At 30.9% G+C, this 14,411-nt stretch overlaps 1 protein-coding gene across 1 annotated transcript; it reads right to left on the bottom strand.

The window, feature by feature from the left end:
- Positions 1 to 520: 520 nt before the first annotated feature.
- LOC107444159 (single-strand DNA endonuclease ASTE1) lies at positions 521 to 14,396 on the bottom strand. The gene is made up of 2 exons (XM_016058243.3): positions 14,094 to 14,396; positions 521 to 2,535 (listed from the first exon to the last, which is right to left on the bottom strand). Exons 1-2 carry the CDS (start codon positions 14,252 to 14,254, stop codon positions 540 to 542), a joined length of 2,157 nt encoding a protein of 718 aa, XP_015913729.2. The 5' UTR covers positions 14,255 to 14,396; the 3' UTR covers positions 521 to 539.
- Between the last annotated feature and the right edge of the window lie 15 nt (positions 14,397 to 14,411).

Here is a 14,411-nt window from a genome sequence, read left to right as displayed (position 1 = left end):
TTTTTATTAAACTTTTTTTTTGTAGTAGTAGAGGCATATAAGAATGTTGTACTATAAAGTTCTGCACTTTATATATTAAAATGTAATATTTTCTAAAGTTACACCAACAATCGAAATCTGATGGCTTCGATATAAATTTAACAAAAATGACAAAAAGTACATCTAGTTTGGAATAAAACGGAATATGTTCAAATTTCGACGTCCTATATTTTTTTTTACAATAAAGATTTAGTGTTTGCTGAAAAATAATACTGAAAAATTTTTTAGTGACTAGAAATATGAAGAAACATTTACATGCTGATTGAGCAAATTTGGAGCCTAAAGTCTCTTTAAACCAACGGACCAAATTTTTTATTAGTTTTTAGGAAGGGCTGTAGAATATTATTTATTAATTTTTGAGGAAGTTGCGGAAGTTACGGAAGTTGCGGAAGTTTTGAGGAGAAAAAAATTAGAAGCTAAAGATATGGGGACAGAACAGGACAGTAAGGAAAATTAATTAAACAAAATACATACGAAGAAGCAAGAAAATATAAATAATTTTATATATAGACTTCAGTACAATCACCATTTAGTTCACCATCAAATAAAGACAGTTGTCCAAACTCGTTATAATTTAGTTCTACGTTTGGATCACATTTCTCACTAGTTTTTTGAATTTGCGATTTTTTCTTTATGGAGCAAGATTTTTTAGTTTGATTTTCGGAGCGATCGATTTTTACGTAGCTTTCACAGGGTACATTCCTCAGTAATTCATCCTTTAATGTATTAAATAATATGGCTACGTTTGATTGCCTACCTAAAAATTCTGATACGAATAAATCGGGATATGGCCGAGAAAGTATCTCTTTGGTCAAATTGTAAATCATAGTACCACAGAGACACTCGTGTAACTTGGGATTTTCAAATGGAGAACGCAGCAACATATTTAAATAGGAAATGTATAGTACGCATGTTTGAAATTGACTGTAGCTATGTACTATATGAAGAATAAGAGGATTCGCCCGATTGAATGTGGGTTTTTGCAAATATTTTTTCATATTTTTGGTAGCTACCAAAGCATCAGAAGATGATATTGTTTTTACCAATGATCGTATGTTTTTGAAATCATCACTACATCGCTCCATTTTCTTTTGAATTACCTCCTTGGATTTTGGCAACAGCAGGTTTAAGTGTATCACACATAAAATTAAGGCGTATAGGAACTCTTCGCAAGGAGCGGGTGTGCAGTTCTTTAGCCAATAAATTATGGATCCAAACAATAATTTTAAATTGTTTGGTAATAAAAAGATGAATGACTTTTGGCAGTCAATTACATCTAACAATAAATCATGCAGATAATCCTCTTCTAAATCGTAAAGATGATTCAACATCGGAAGAGGATTTCCATTTGCCAGGTTGAAAATAGGTTCAACTAAGAAACGCTGAACACTTCCACATCGGCGATCGTATTCTTCAACAGATTTAAGGCACAAATTGGTATGCTCTTCGGAGTTGGCAAATTCATGCTGCAAAAGTATGCCATACAATATTTGACGAATATAGCGAGAACATACAAAACTGCTTTCCAGGTGGGTATTTTCGACCTGAGCTGGTAAAAATATTCGATGCAGATTAACCACATTCAGAAAGAAAGATGGGAGAGACCCTTGATGAAAAGAGATGATAAACTGGATAGGCAATTTTTTACCACACGGTAAAATAATCCGAGAGTTTAGCATTAATTCTTTAGAACAAAGAGATGCATCGCCATTTAAGACATGTATTAAATTGCACGATTCTATTCTGTAACCATTAACAGAATTATCGATCATATATTTAACCTTCTCTCGTCTTTCTTTTTTGAGACGACAAATTACTTGTTTTATGCCCTCTTCGAGGTTGTAACATTGCAGCCAGGATAGAAGGCCAATAATTCTCCGTTGCCCCTGATTGATTTTTAGGCCTTTGTACTTCTGCTTAGGTAACTGAATATTTGAAAAGAAAGTTTCAAAGTCTTTGGTGTTAGCAAAATCGTTTCCAACTAAAGTACCAAATAAAGGAAGAACACTTCGATCAATACCAGGAAAAAAAGAAAGAAATTTATCAATATAATAAATGTCACATTTTAGGTACTTGAATTGAAATCCGTTGTTAGCTGTTCCTAAGCATACTGTAGTTTCTATTGAGGATAGTCTTATAAAACCTTTCTTAACATCAAAAATAAAAAAGTCACTATCATCACTGAGGACAGGGCATTGGTAGTAGTTTGCGAGTGCAGTCACCTGGTCGTCAGCTTCAAAGTCGCATTGGGCGAAAGGTATATTCATCTCCGATAGCACACATCGAAATACCTCTTGAGCATTTATGGGTAAAACATTTCCAGCACAATCTCCGTATTTTGCGATTTGTTGAGTTAGAGTCAATCTTGACTTAGATCTTAATAAATTTGTTCTTAACTTTCGATTAGATGTGTCGTAACCTCCATCAAATATGACGATAGGTTTGATATGACATTCAAGATATGAAGAAAAATATTTCTGCACTGATGATGAATATCTATGGATAAAAAAAAGTAACATTAGGTAAGATAAGATTCATAACAACTCACACGAACAGGAAAACATAAATTGAGAACATATGAAAGATGATAAAATTAGATCTAACACTTTAAGATCTTTATAATACAACGATGTTCAAAATTAAGGTTACAAAACATGTTTTTCAAAATCCACCAGTCCACCAATGAAATAAGGTCCACCAATGAAATAGATAGAATTTATATTTTATATACGAGGGTTGTCCATAAAATAAGGTTGGAGCTGCGGACGTTAGGAACGCTGTTAAGCGGGGTTGGGTGGGACTGGCGTGTAACTTGGCTCCCTTTCCCCCAGTTCCCGCCCCGGCGAGCTATCTACAACGTTAATCCTTGTCTTGGTAGCCGTGAAAGATGGAGCTTCTATTTGTTTCTCCCGCCAGGTGTGAATTACGCTCTGTGATTTGTTTTTGTGTGCAAAAAACGTTCCTCCGGTGGACATTCATTCCCAACTGTGTGAAGCTCACGGGGAAAAGTGTATGAGTGTGCAACATGTGCGCAAATGGTGCAGAGAATTCAAAGATGGACGTACAGACTTCCATGACGAACAACATTCTGGCCGGTCATCGTTTTCAGACGAAGCGATTGCGAAAGTGGAAGAAGCAATGCTGAAAGATCGGATGGTGACGGTTTGGGACCTCAGCGAGATGATCCCTGATGTCAGTAAGTCCTGCATTCACAACATTTTGAGAGACCGCTTAGGATATGCCAAGGTTTGTGCAAGGTGGGTCCCGATAATGCTGACGGATGACAACAAACGGCAACGTGTGGAAGCAGTCCGCGAATTTCTCCATGCCTACGAAACCGATGACGAGGAATTTTTTGACTCTGTTGTCACTGGGGGACGAGACCTGGGTTCACTACATGACACCGGAAACAAAAAAACAATCCTGTCAGTCGAAACATCCAGGCTCGCCGAAGCCGAAGAAGTTTAAGCGCCAGCAAAGTGATGGCGAATGTCTTTTGGGACAGGAAAGGGTTGCTGTTGTGCGAATTCCTGCCAACGGGCACAACAATTAATGCGTATCGCTACTGTCGGACGTTGAAGAACCTTCGGTGCGCGATTCAAAACAAGAGAAAAGGCACGCTCACAATTGGAGTGTGTCTCCATCAGGACAACGCTCGTTCACATACCGCCCGTGTCACAACTGATCTCATCAACAGATTTGGATGGAATACTGTCACACCCCCCTTACAGCCCAGAATTGGCCCCCAGTGATTACAATCTCTTCCCTGAATTAAAGAAACACTTGGGAGGGACGCATTTCACAACCGACGAAGAGCTGAAGGAAGAGATTTCAAGCTATCTTCGCGGCTCAGCGGCAGATTTCTACGACTCAGGCATAAAGAACATGGTACACTGCATGTAAAAATGCATTGATCTTATCGGCGATTATGTCGAAAAAAATAGGGAAGTCTAAGCTTTCCAAACATGTATTATTCAATGCCAATAAACATGTTTTTCATTGTGAAAATTCGTTGGGAACCTTATTTTATGGACAACCGTCGTATTTTGAAAAACGAGTAGTGCTATATCATTCGAGACTTATACGTCTTTGGAGACAGGCGTGCCTGTTGGCCGCGAGTCGGGGGTTCAGGTCACTTTCCTGCGGATAATGTCCAATGAGTTTCGGTTACCATTCAAGCGTCTTACCGTCCACCTCATGCTGCCGTTATAATTCCTTCTTCCTTCGTGTGTCTACGAAGCAAGTATTACAGAATGCATTACTTCTGCGAGTCATTAACTAACACGTTTTTATAACAGATATTCAAGATGTGGTTTTCAAACCCGGACAAAGTGAACACACTGAGAAGAATTGTTGTAGCAGTTTGACCAAAGAACGTAATTTCTGTGGTGGTTTATCGGTAGTAGCAATTAGGCTCACTGTTAAACTGTTTGCGGTCATTTGCGTTTAAATCCGTTTGTCCTCAACAGCTATCGCATCAAGTTAGTAGAGGAGTCTATGATGCTAACTACCTCATCGCCGAAAAGTATTAATCTTAACAGCGAGATAAGTACAGTAAGCTTCAAGCAAAGTAAGTACAGCGGACTTCAAGATTATTGACTACTCACAACTCTTTTTCCTGTCACCATACCATGCTTTTCCAGATTTTCATTTTGTCCTTTGGACTTTACCGAGCAATTGTGCTCATTTCTTCCCAACTTTACTCCGTTTATGTCACCTCAAGGTTTTACCTCCATATTTCATGATGAATAAGTAAAGGGCTACTTCGGCCCCCGGCACCCAGGTTAAACCATTATGACTAACAGGACTGAGTACAATATCAGCTTTCAGTTTAGAAAAAGAAGTTTTTTACTGTTAGTTTTTGCTGCAAGACTGAAATTATGCAGTTTAAGCATCTAGGGCCTTTGCGGGCAGTTTCGTGATTATTGCAATAAAACAAACTAGTTAGCTTGTTTCAGGGGTGATTGTGAGTCCAAGTCAAAATTCCAGAAAATTTCTTGANAAAAAAAAAAAAAAAAAAAAAAAAAAAAAAAAAAAAAAAAAAAAATACAGTTTAAATGGAAAGAAAATTTAAACAAAGATTTTTTCCTTTTTCTCAATCTTTCTTAGTTTACTAAAAGTATATTTAAAATTTTACAACTTACTTAGACCATTTACACATACCTATAACCTGGAGAAGTAAATGAAATTTACAAATATGTCTTTCTTTCTTTCTTGAGTTTATGATTATAACTATTTACTGATAAAAAATTTATATTAATCTTGAATATAAAGCTTATGAAGTACCTGGCTCTCCCTTACAAACAAATAAAATAAACTGTGCTTTTAAGTTCCACCTTTCAAAATTTGATTTCCGGAAAATTTTGTGATCAATGATTTTTTGAAACGTCAGGACCTTCGATCTCCGGAAACTTCCGGATCACGGTTAGCGAAAAATCCAGAAATCCGGATTTTTTCCGGAGCACAATCAGCCCTGCTGTTTGCAGTGAGAATGAGTTGCGCCTGATGCGCAAGTTGTCAAGTTATATCAGCTTGCGCACAGCGATTAATAAGAAGAGCGATATTAGCATTGTATTAGATAGACGTGACCATCCTTACGAAATTTACTGTACATCGCGCAAAGTTAAGTTACAATTTTAAACAAAGGTTCTGCAAAAATTCTGAAGTATGAAAATAAAATATTTTGTGCTTCGAGGAAGAGGCCCGTGAGTATATGGATCTTATTTCCTCTAAGTTGGTGAGAATAGATTATGTAACAAGTTTGTACACTAAAATAAGGTGACTAGATTAATTCACAATGATTTTAGAACAAATCAGCGGAGCGTACTTGAAACATTTTGCGATTCGAAGACACCACACATTTATGGAAAATATTAATTTGTATATGCAATAAGGATTTTTTTTCAAAAAAAAATTATAATGAGAAATATCAGGGGCAGAACCATCTTAACCAAACTTGATTTTATTAATAAGCAGTCATGAAATATACTTCGGTAAATTAAAATTTGTTTATTTTTTACTAAAATCATTTCAAGACAAGTATTGCGCTTTCGTCTGTTAGTTTCAGCTCAGCATGATGATTTTTCGCTTGTATTCGCTGTAAGACAAAACTATCTTGTTAAAAGAAAAAGCACATTTTTTATTTATTATTATTCACTTATTTTTATTATTATTTTGATATTTCACAGCATAGAAAAGAAAAGATCATATGTTTTCGGAAAAATTCGTGGACATTTGTGAACACGTAAAAATTTGGAAACATTTTCTGTCCTCAAAGAGTTCGAAAGTTTTTGAAGACACTCAATGAAATTCGATGTCTGTTCTCAAGATTTGAGGACGTTTGGTCATCACAAGAAGAAAAATTCCTTAAAACGGAATTTTTAATAGTTTATACTCTTCTATAGAAAGTTCTCAGTTTTTTGTGTTGTAAAACCTAGTGACATTCATAGATGACAATGCATCGATATTTACAATTATCATCACAAAAGAAAAGGATAAAAGCCCAATAAATTATTGATATGGACTACTCAAATCCACATACACTTCTCCAGACAAGAGAAAATGTTTCAACACGTTCACGCCGGGAAAAGTGAAAATACTGGTAGAAGAACTATTTCAATATTAGATAATATTCGGGAGGAGTTAATCTATTCTCAACAATAACAATTCACTGTAAGGAAATTTATCACGGCGAAGAAGCATTTCAATATAAAAATTGGTAGTTATGGATTTTTATTATTCCCGGAAAAAAACTAAAAAATGAAATTTATTTGTTACCAGTTTTTACTCTGGTGCGCCGCCAAGATGAGACAATCTAACGTGACCCATCGGTGGGTCACGCCGGACGTGAACGTGTTAAACATTTTAGATTGTCGAGAAGAAGAAAAAACTTCGCTACAAAAAACATGAGAAAACTTATATAACAAATAATATAAATAATAATTTTGTTATCGGACAACGCGTAAAGGGAGGAGCCTCTCAACTTTTTCATTTCCTCTGTAAATATTTGCCTTAACTTTGGTTGACATTCAAAATAAAGATAGGATTTAACCAGGTTTGTTAAGTAACGAGCTCTGCTTGTTTTATTGAGTGAGAAGGACAGGCACGCTTTAAAACCAGTAGTATTTGTTTAGATTTGAACAAAATTGAGGCCAATATTTACGTTTTTTGAATATAAGCTCGGTTAACAGTTAACTTGAAAAAATGACTAGCTGTCCACTATATAGCAAATAGCATCAGAATAAAGGTAATACGATTTGAGTTATAATTTTTTTTTTTTTTTTTGATTCTTTTAAAATAAAAATAAATAAAATTATCTACTATGAGGCTATAATTTCGTAGCAGGAATTTCTGACATCCTTTATATTATTACTATTGTCAAAATATACTTAATTAAGAAAAAAATGTAGTTGGATATGGTGTAGAACAGTATATTTAAAATTCTAGATTAGAGAATGATGACAAAAAAAATTTATTCCGTTGAAAAAATGTTGAAGCCATAATTTTATAGAGAACATATAATTAAACAAATTAATTGTTTTATTTATTGGAAAACTAAAGCTTTTAAATGGTTAATAACAATTTAATGAAGAATCATCAAATTATTTTTCTTGAAATAAACATGATTCATCAAAATTTCCCATGAAGGTATTATCTTTAAAACCACTCAATCACTTTATATTTAAAAAAAATTACAGCCACCGTCCCCACTATTTCAAGAAATTTTCGCCGAGTGTCATAGTCATAACTCAGGTATTACTATATGAAACAATATGGAATTTTATTTTATTTTATGACTGTCGTTGAGCAGCAGACCGAACTTTGGGTTTATGATTACCAATGTTCAACTCCTTGTAATTTTGAACTCAATTCAGAAGACAAGAGAACTCCTGAATCAAGTATTGGGTGACATTTGCCTTCGTGGAGGACTTTTTGATGGAACAAACCCACATTTGCGTTAAATGAAGAGGAAAACCACCCACCGTTAGGCTGACGGCAAGGGGATTCTAACCGATGACTCGTCTATAACTGAGGATATTTTACGTTAGCACTAGGGTCGGTGCAAGCCGGGTGCAGAATTCGTATTGACCAGCCATCGTTGGGATTCAAACCCGATTCACCTCATTGTAAAGCGAGCGCTCTATCCACTAATCCACCATGGCTTTAATATATTATTTTGTACAGTTTTTAAAAAATGTTTAAGTTTTCTGATATCAAAATGTTATTGATGCGTTCATCATGTTATTTTTTTTCATGCCAAAGTTTTTTTTAAATTTCTTTTTTATCGCATAATTCAGCTTAGCGAAAACTATTAACAAAGGCCTTGTAATTTTTTCCTCCTTAGCATTTGCATACCTTTTAAGTGTGAAAATGAGTAACTCGTATCTTTTTCAAAAAAAAAAAAAACTTTTTTCAAAAATCTCTTTAATACGGAGAATTTTGCAGTCATTATTTCATTTTCAGAATATAAAAACAATGGACTTACCATTGTTTTACTATATGTCCTTCGAGAGAGCACATTACAGAGTCAAAGAGAAGTTTTAAATTTATTTGCAACACAAGAATTATTAGTATACTATACCTGAAAATTTAAATTCTTAGTTACTAGCCCAAGGCCGGTAAACTCTTAATTGCCTTTTTTTCCCTCAAACTTAATGTATCCGTGATTGATATCGATAAGTTCTCCTCAGTTAATAGCCACTTTTTGCAAACTTTTTCTTTTGGATTAAATTTTATTTTTTTAAAAAAATTTCATATTAGAAATGATCTACGGCTATGAGAAATTAATTCAACAGTAAAAATAATATAAATATGTGAAAAAATTTAGTTAAACTTACTGACTTCAACGAACTTTATGTAGAAATATTTGGTGAGAAAAAATACATTTAATGTATACATTACAACTTTTGAAAAATGTAAATCGTTTAAGAACTCTCTTTCCACCACAAATTGATGGAATCTGAGGGATCAAAATTTCAAATGGTGACATTGGACACTTTGATGAAAATTCTGCATTTTAGAACGAATCTTTTTCTACATTGATATATATATTTTTTTATCATTAAACGATTTTTTACAAAAAATAATGGAAAAAAGTGTATGTTTTTTTGTTGTTGTTATATTTAAGTCCCCATTTCTTTTACTTATATTCCTTTTACAGTGAGCTAAATAAATAATAAAATAAAAACTATGTTTTTCAAATGAACTCTAATTAGGAAAATAATTTTATTGAACTTAAGACAATTGTTGGACGCATTATTTTCGAACTAAAAAGGGGAAATTTCGGTATTGATTGATATAAAAGTAGTTAATCCCGAAAGTGACAAGAGCTACGTTTTCTCATTTTAGGTGTAATAAAAATTTAATTGTTTTCTACTTTTTTGTATATTAGTATTTTTACAAAAAATTAAAAAAAATTGACGTTATGTCCACGTTCTTGATAAAAGTATGAATCAACAACTGCAGATTTCTACGGGGTGGTAGTAGTAATCAAATTATAAGTGTTAAGAAAAAAAGCGACACATATTTATTTTTAATGATAATTTTCAGAAATTTAGAAGTTTGAAAAGTTTATTTCGAATAAGTAAAAAAAAAAAAGAAATTTTCCTGATTTTCACATCTGCTAATAATCTGATTAAGTTTATTATGTAATAGCTTTTTATAAACGCAGGAAGACTTTAATACGGATACTGATAAATAGAACTGATATCGCATTTTTAAATCAAAATCAAACAGAAAGTGAGATAGGGAGTTATCTATGCTTTTTTATTTAAGTTATCTATATCTTTTCTTACAAGTGATGGAAAAAAAAAAAAAAAAAAAAAAAAACAAGTAAATCAGCCTCCTCCTCCTCTCATAGAAAATAAATATGACTATAAAGACATTCTTTATTTTTCTTTTTTAATCTTTTTTATTAAAAAAAAGGGAAAAAAATTCCTAGACATCGAACACCATCAAGAAATACCATTTTACGTCAGTTTATCAGTGTTTCGCTTTTGTTAATACTTTGTTGGATAACAGTTTTGATAACTATTCAGCCCTACAACAAGCAAAAACATCAAATTTTTTTTTTAAAAAATTGCACATTCACTTCAAATTTTATTTGTTAACACAAGTATATTACAAGAAATAAAACTTCTGAGCAATCTTTTCTTTTAATTCTTACTCAGGGTTCCCACTCAATTTTTTTAAAAAAAATTCAAGGACTTTTCAATGACTTTCAAGGACCTAAAATCACATTTTTCAAGAACCTATTCAGTATGTCAACTAGATTTTACAATTACGTAGAAGCAGAAATTATATATTTTTAAAGCACAATGCTTATTTGAAAACATAAAAAAATTAGTTATCAAATTTATGATCTAATAATACAAATGGTTGATAGTTACATTGCTGTTTCAAATCACTTAAAAAAAATTCCAATTGACAAAAAAAAAACAAACTCCAATTGACATAGGATACTAGCCAACATTTAAAAACTAGCATCAGTGAAACTTTTCTTGAAAAAGTGAATTAATGAAATTGAGTGAATGAATAATGCATATTACATTAAACAAGCATATTATAATTCATAAAGTTTGTGTAATTGCATGGTTATTAAAATATAAATAATTTTTTTAATATGTTAGATAAAATTTTAGGTTATAGGAAATGCATATAATTAGATAAAATATCAAAATATATCGCTTTAACATATCTGTTTCAATTTGAATAACAAATAATCTTTTTTTTACCTCAGAAAATGAGTAATGCATTTTAAACATAATAAAATCTATTGTAGAGCAATATTTTACAGAAAACTAAGACTTACCAAGTTTTATTTTCTTTAAAATATATCCATAAAATGTGAAGCGTGATTTTTAAAATTTTGTGAATAAGCTTAATTTTCACTGAGCATAATTTTTAAATGGCATTTATACGAATCTAGATATACTATATGTAAATCAAAAATATAAGAAAGGTGAAGTAAGTCTCAAAGATTACGTAAATCACATATCACAATGAGTGATTTGTAAATTGAAATTGAATTGCTGTTTAAGTTTCTTAAATCGGAACAATATGAATAGCAAATGATACAAAACGCACTAACTAACAAGACGTAAATTACAATGCGTGAAATATAAATAACTTCAATATGAATTTTGTTGCGTAATTAGATAATAGTTTTCATATGAATTGTAATCATTATGATGAAAACTGCAATTTGTGATCCAAAAGGTGCTTAATATAGAACAGCCATATGTGATTCTTAAATCTCTCTGTTGTGAATTGCAATGCCGTGATTTATAAACTACTGGAATGAAAATTGTGAGGCAATTTTCTGACATTACTTAAATACGTAATTACTTAAATACGATTCAAAAATAACTTTAATTGAAATCAAGATGTGTGAATCCTGATGAGTAATCAACACTTTAAAGTAATATTCTATATGTGATTCATTAATCACTTTCATTTAAATGACAATTCGTTGAACATTTTATATGAATTCCGATCTGTGAATCATGATGTTTATTCATAATCAATGAAACCTGTAGAACTAAATTTTATTTATTAGCAGTAAAAACTAAATATAAAAACTTGATTATAAATAATGAAAAACTAATTATCCTTCGTATGTAAATTAAAAGAAAAATAGGATAACAATATTAACCTGTCGTAATAACGAAGTTAACACATTGAACATATTTCTAAATCGATTAAACACTCTATGTCATTCAGAAACTATGACTATAAAAACATAAAATTTGCTAGAAAGTTCAGCTTTCAAAACATCAGAGAGATGAACAATAATCTTGTGTGAAAAATCTAGGAGAGAAAAGTTTTGCATCTTCTTTAACCCCTTTTCACTTCAAGCATTAAAAATTGCATCGATCAGAATTTCTATAATTTTCCGTTGAATTTATTTATTATTTTTTTACTGCTTTTTTGTAAGAAAGATTAGTATTATTTTAATTCCTAAAAAATCAAGTACATTTCAAGTACCCTATGGCAGAATTCAAGGACTTTTCAGGGCCCTGATTTTTTTCAACAAAATTCAAGGACTTTCAAGGTTTTTAAAGTACCGTGGGAACCCCGTATACTGCTTTTAGTACGTCTGATTGTAAAAGCCTTCAGTGGGAGATAGTTCAGCACTGTCCTTTCAGCATTTATTATAAATGCAATAGAAACTTTTCACGATTGAAGTTAATTTATTCTTAAAAATACACATTAATAACATAATTACGCTTTTGTATCTTTAAGCAACATTTAGAAATCAATTATAAGCCACAACTATCAAAATTTATTATTTATCAAATTTTTTTTATATAGTTATTTTATTATTATTATTTTAATTTGATCAGTTTTTATTTTTCATTTCTCTCCTTAAGATAAATGAAATTCTTCGTGTAAATAAAAATTTAAATTATGGATTATGTGAACATTATCATTGTGATAAACTAAACATTATTATGTTGATACACTAAATTCAAATTCTTTAGGATAGAATTATGCCCAGTTGAAATGTTTGCCTACCTAGTTCAAACACATAATCACCCAACTAATTTATGCACATAATTACCAAAACTTGTTCTCTGATTTACTTTTTAAATCAAAAATTGCTACATGCTCACTACACAACAGACAGAAATTCATTTATTTCAACACTGCAAAAATAAAATAAAAAGAGAAAAATCAAGAAAAAAATTAACTTTAAATAAATAATTTTCCCATGTGTACACGCAATTTTCAAGTTTTAATGTCAAATTTCAAACTAGTACTCTAAGGAGCTTTTCAAAATTTTTATTATTTTTGTTAATTAATTCAGTCAAAGTTTTAGTTTTCTGTACCAAATATATATAATATAGATTATGTAGCATTATGTGTGGAAAACGTTTTTCATTGCAGGTTAAAAATAATGCAATTAATTAAATATTAAAATTACTCATAAAAATTATAAATCTTGAAAAGGATTTCTTGTACAATTAAAATTTTTTTTTCTATTTATGTGAGAAAAATAAATAAACAAGGTTTCAAATGCAAAAAATGTATAAGAAAAGAGAAATAAGAAAAAGGCACCTAATTAGTCTCACAGTAAATGGGTTTAGGAAGTTCATTTAATACCATATAATCATCTATGTATCTACAGCAAAATTAGCATTTGCTGTGATATTTGGTTTTCATTTTATTTTAAATAGTATTTTTGAAATTATGATGCACACATTTTAATGATATTATGAATAGTTGTATCTAAAATTTTAAATTTTTCTTATTAATACCCTCTAATTTAAAACTTATTCTTGAACATAAACAAAGAAATTTATCACATGTTTTCTGGGTTATTTTGTGAAAATATGAAGGAAAAAAACTTAAATTATTTGAAATAAAATTTACTAGCTATGAGTTAATAATATTTATGCACAATATTAACTATATTTATATAATCATGCAGAACGTTAATTAAGAATTAGTGTTTAAATTTCCAATTATGATTACTTGGTCATGGTTAGTGTATATTAAAAATAAGCATAAACTATTTTTTTACTTACATTTGTTTAATTTATTTAAAAAATTGGAGAATTGTTTGATTGGACACATAGTTAAAATAAAAATGTACAAACCTACTCAGAATTACCAATAACATTTCACAAATGCTAAATTATCAAGAGAATGTTTGTAAAGTAATATTTAAAAAAAAAAAAAATCAAGTAGAAAGAAATTTATAGAAGAGAGGTAGAGCACATACGTAAACATTAATACATCTTTTTTGAATTTATTTTTATAGCAGTTTTATGCAGAATTATAAGCCAACTTTAATCATGGATTTAATTCCTTCAATTTGAAATAAATAGCATTAATGAAGATATTGATGATTAACAATCATATAGGAATTTCTAACCGCACGAAGAATTGTAAAACTGAAAAGGATAGAACAGTTATAGAATGGTAGTTAAGTCATATTTTGAAGAAAGAGCATAATGAGACAGCAAAAAGTATCACACTTATAAGCCAATTGTCATCGTATGATTGAAATCTTTTTATTGAGAAAATATGAGAAGAATAAATAAAAGTACCTGTTGTAATCCCCACCATACATACAATCAACTTTGCTTCTAAAATATAATAAATGAATAAGATTGTTTCCATCTATAATGATAGTCGTGTCATGCAGTTTGAATGGCTTCATTAAATCTGGATTGTTATTAAAAAAAGTACTCAAGCCTCTAACTCCCATGATAAAAATGATGATCAGCAAAATAAATTCCAAATTTCAAGAAATTCATAGATATTAGTGAAAACTAAGGAAACATTACTTTGTTTGTTTACAAACACAAAACCTGTCTTCATTTTATGTTAATTCCGAGATTGCTATTGCCATTTTTAATAAAACA

This window comes from Parasteatoda tepidariorum, chromosome 2 (genome assembly GCF_043381705.1).
Source record: "Parasteatoda tepidariorum isolate YZ-2023 chromosome 2, CAS_Ptep_4.0, whole genome shotgun sequence".
NCBI classification, from domain to species: Eukaryota; Metazoa; Arthropoda; class Arachnida; order Araneae; family Theridiidae; genus Parasteatoda; species Parasteatoda tepidariorum.
This window is presented reverse-complemented; position numbering and strand designations above follow the sequence as displayed.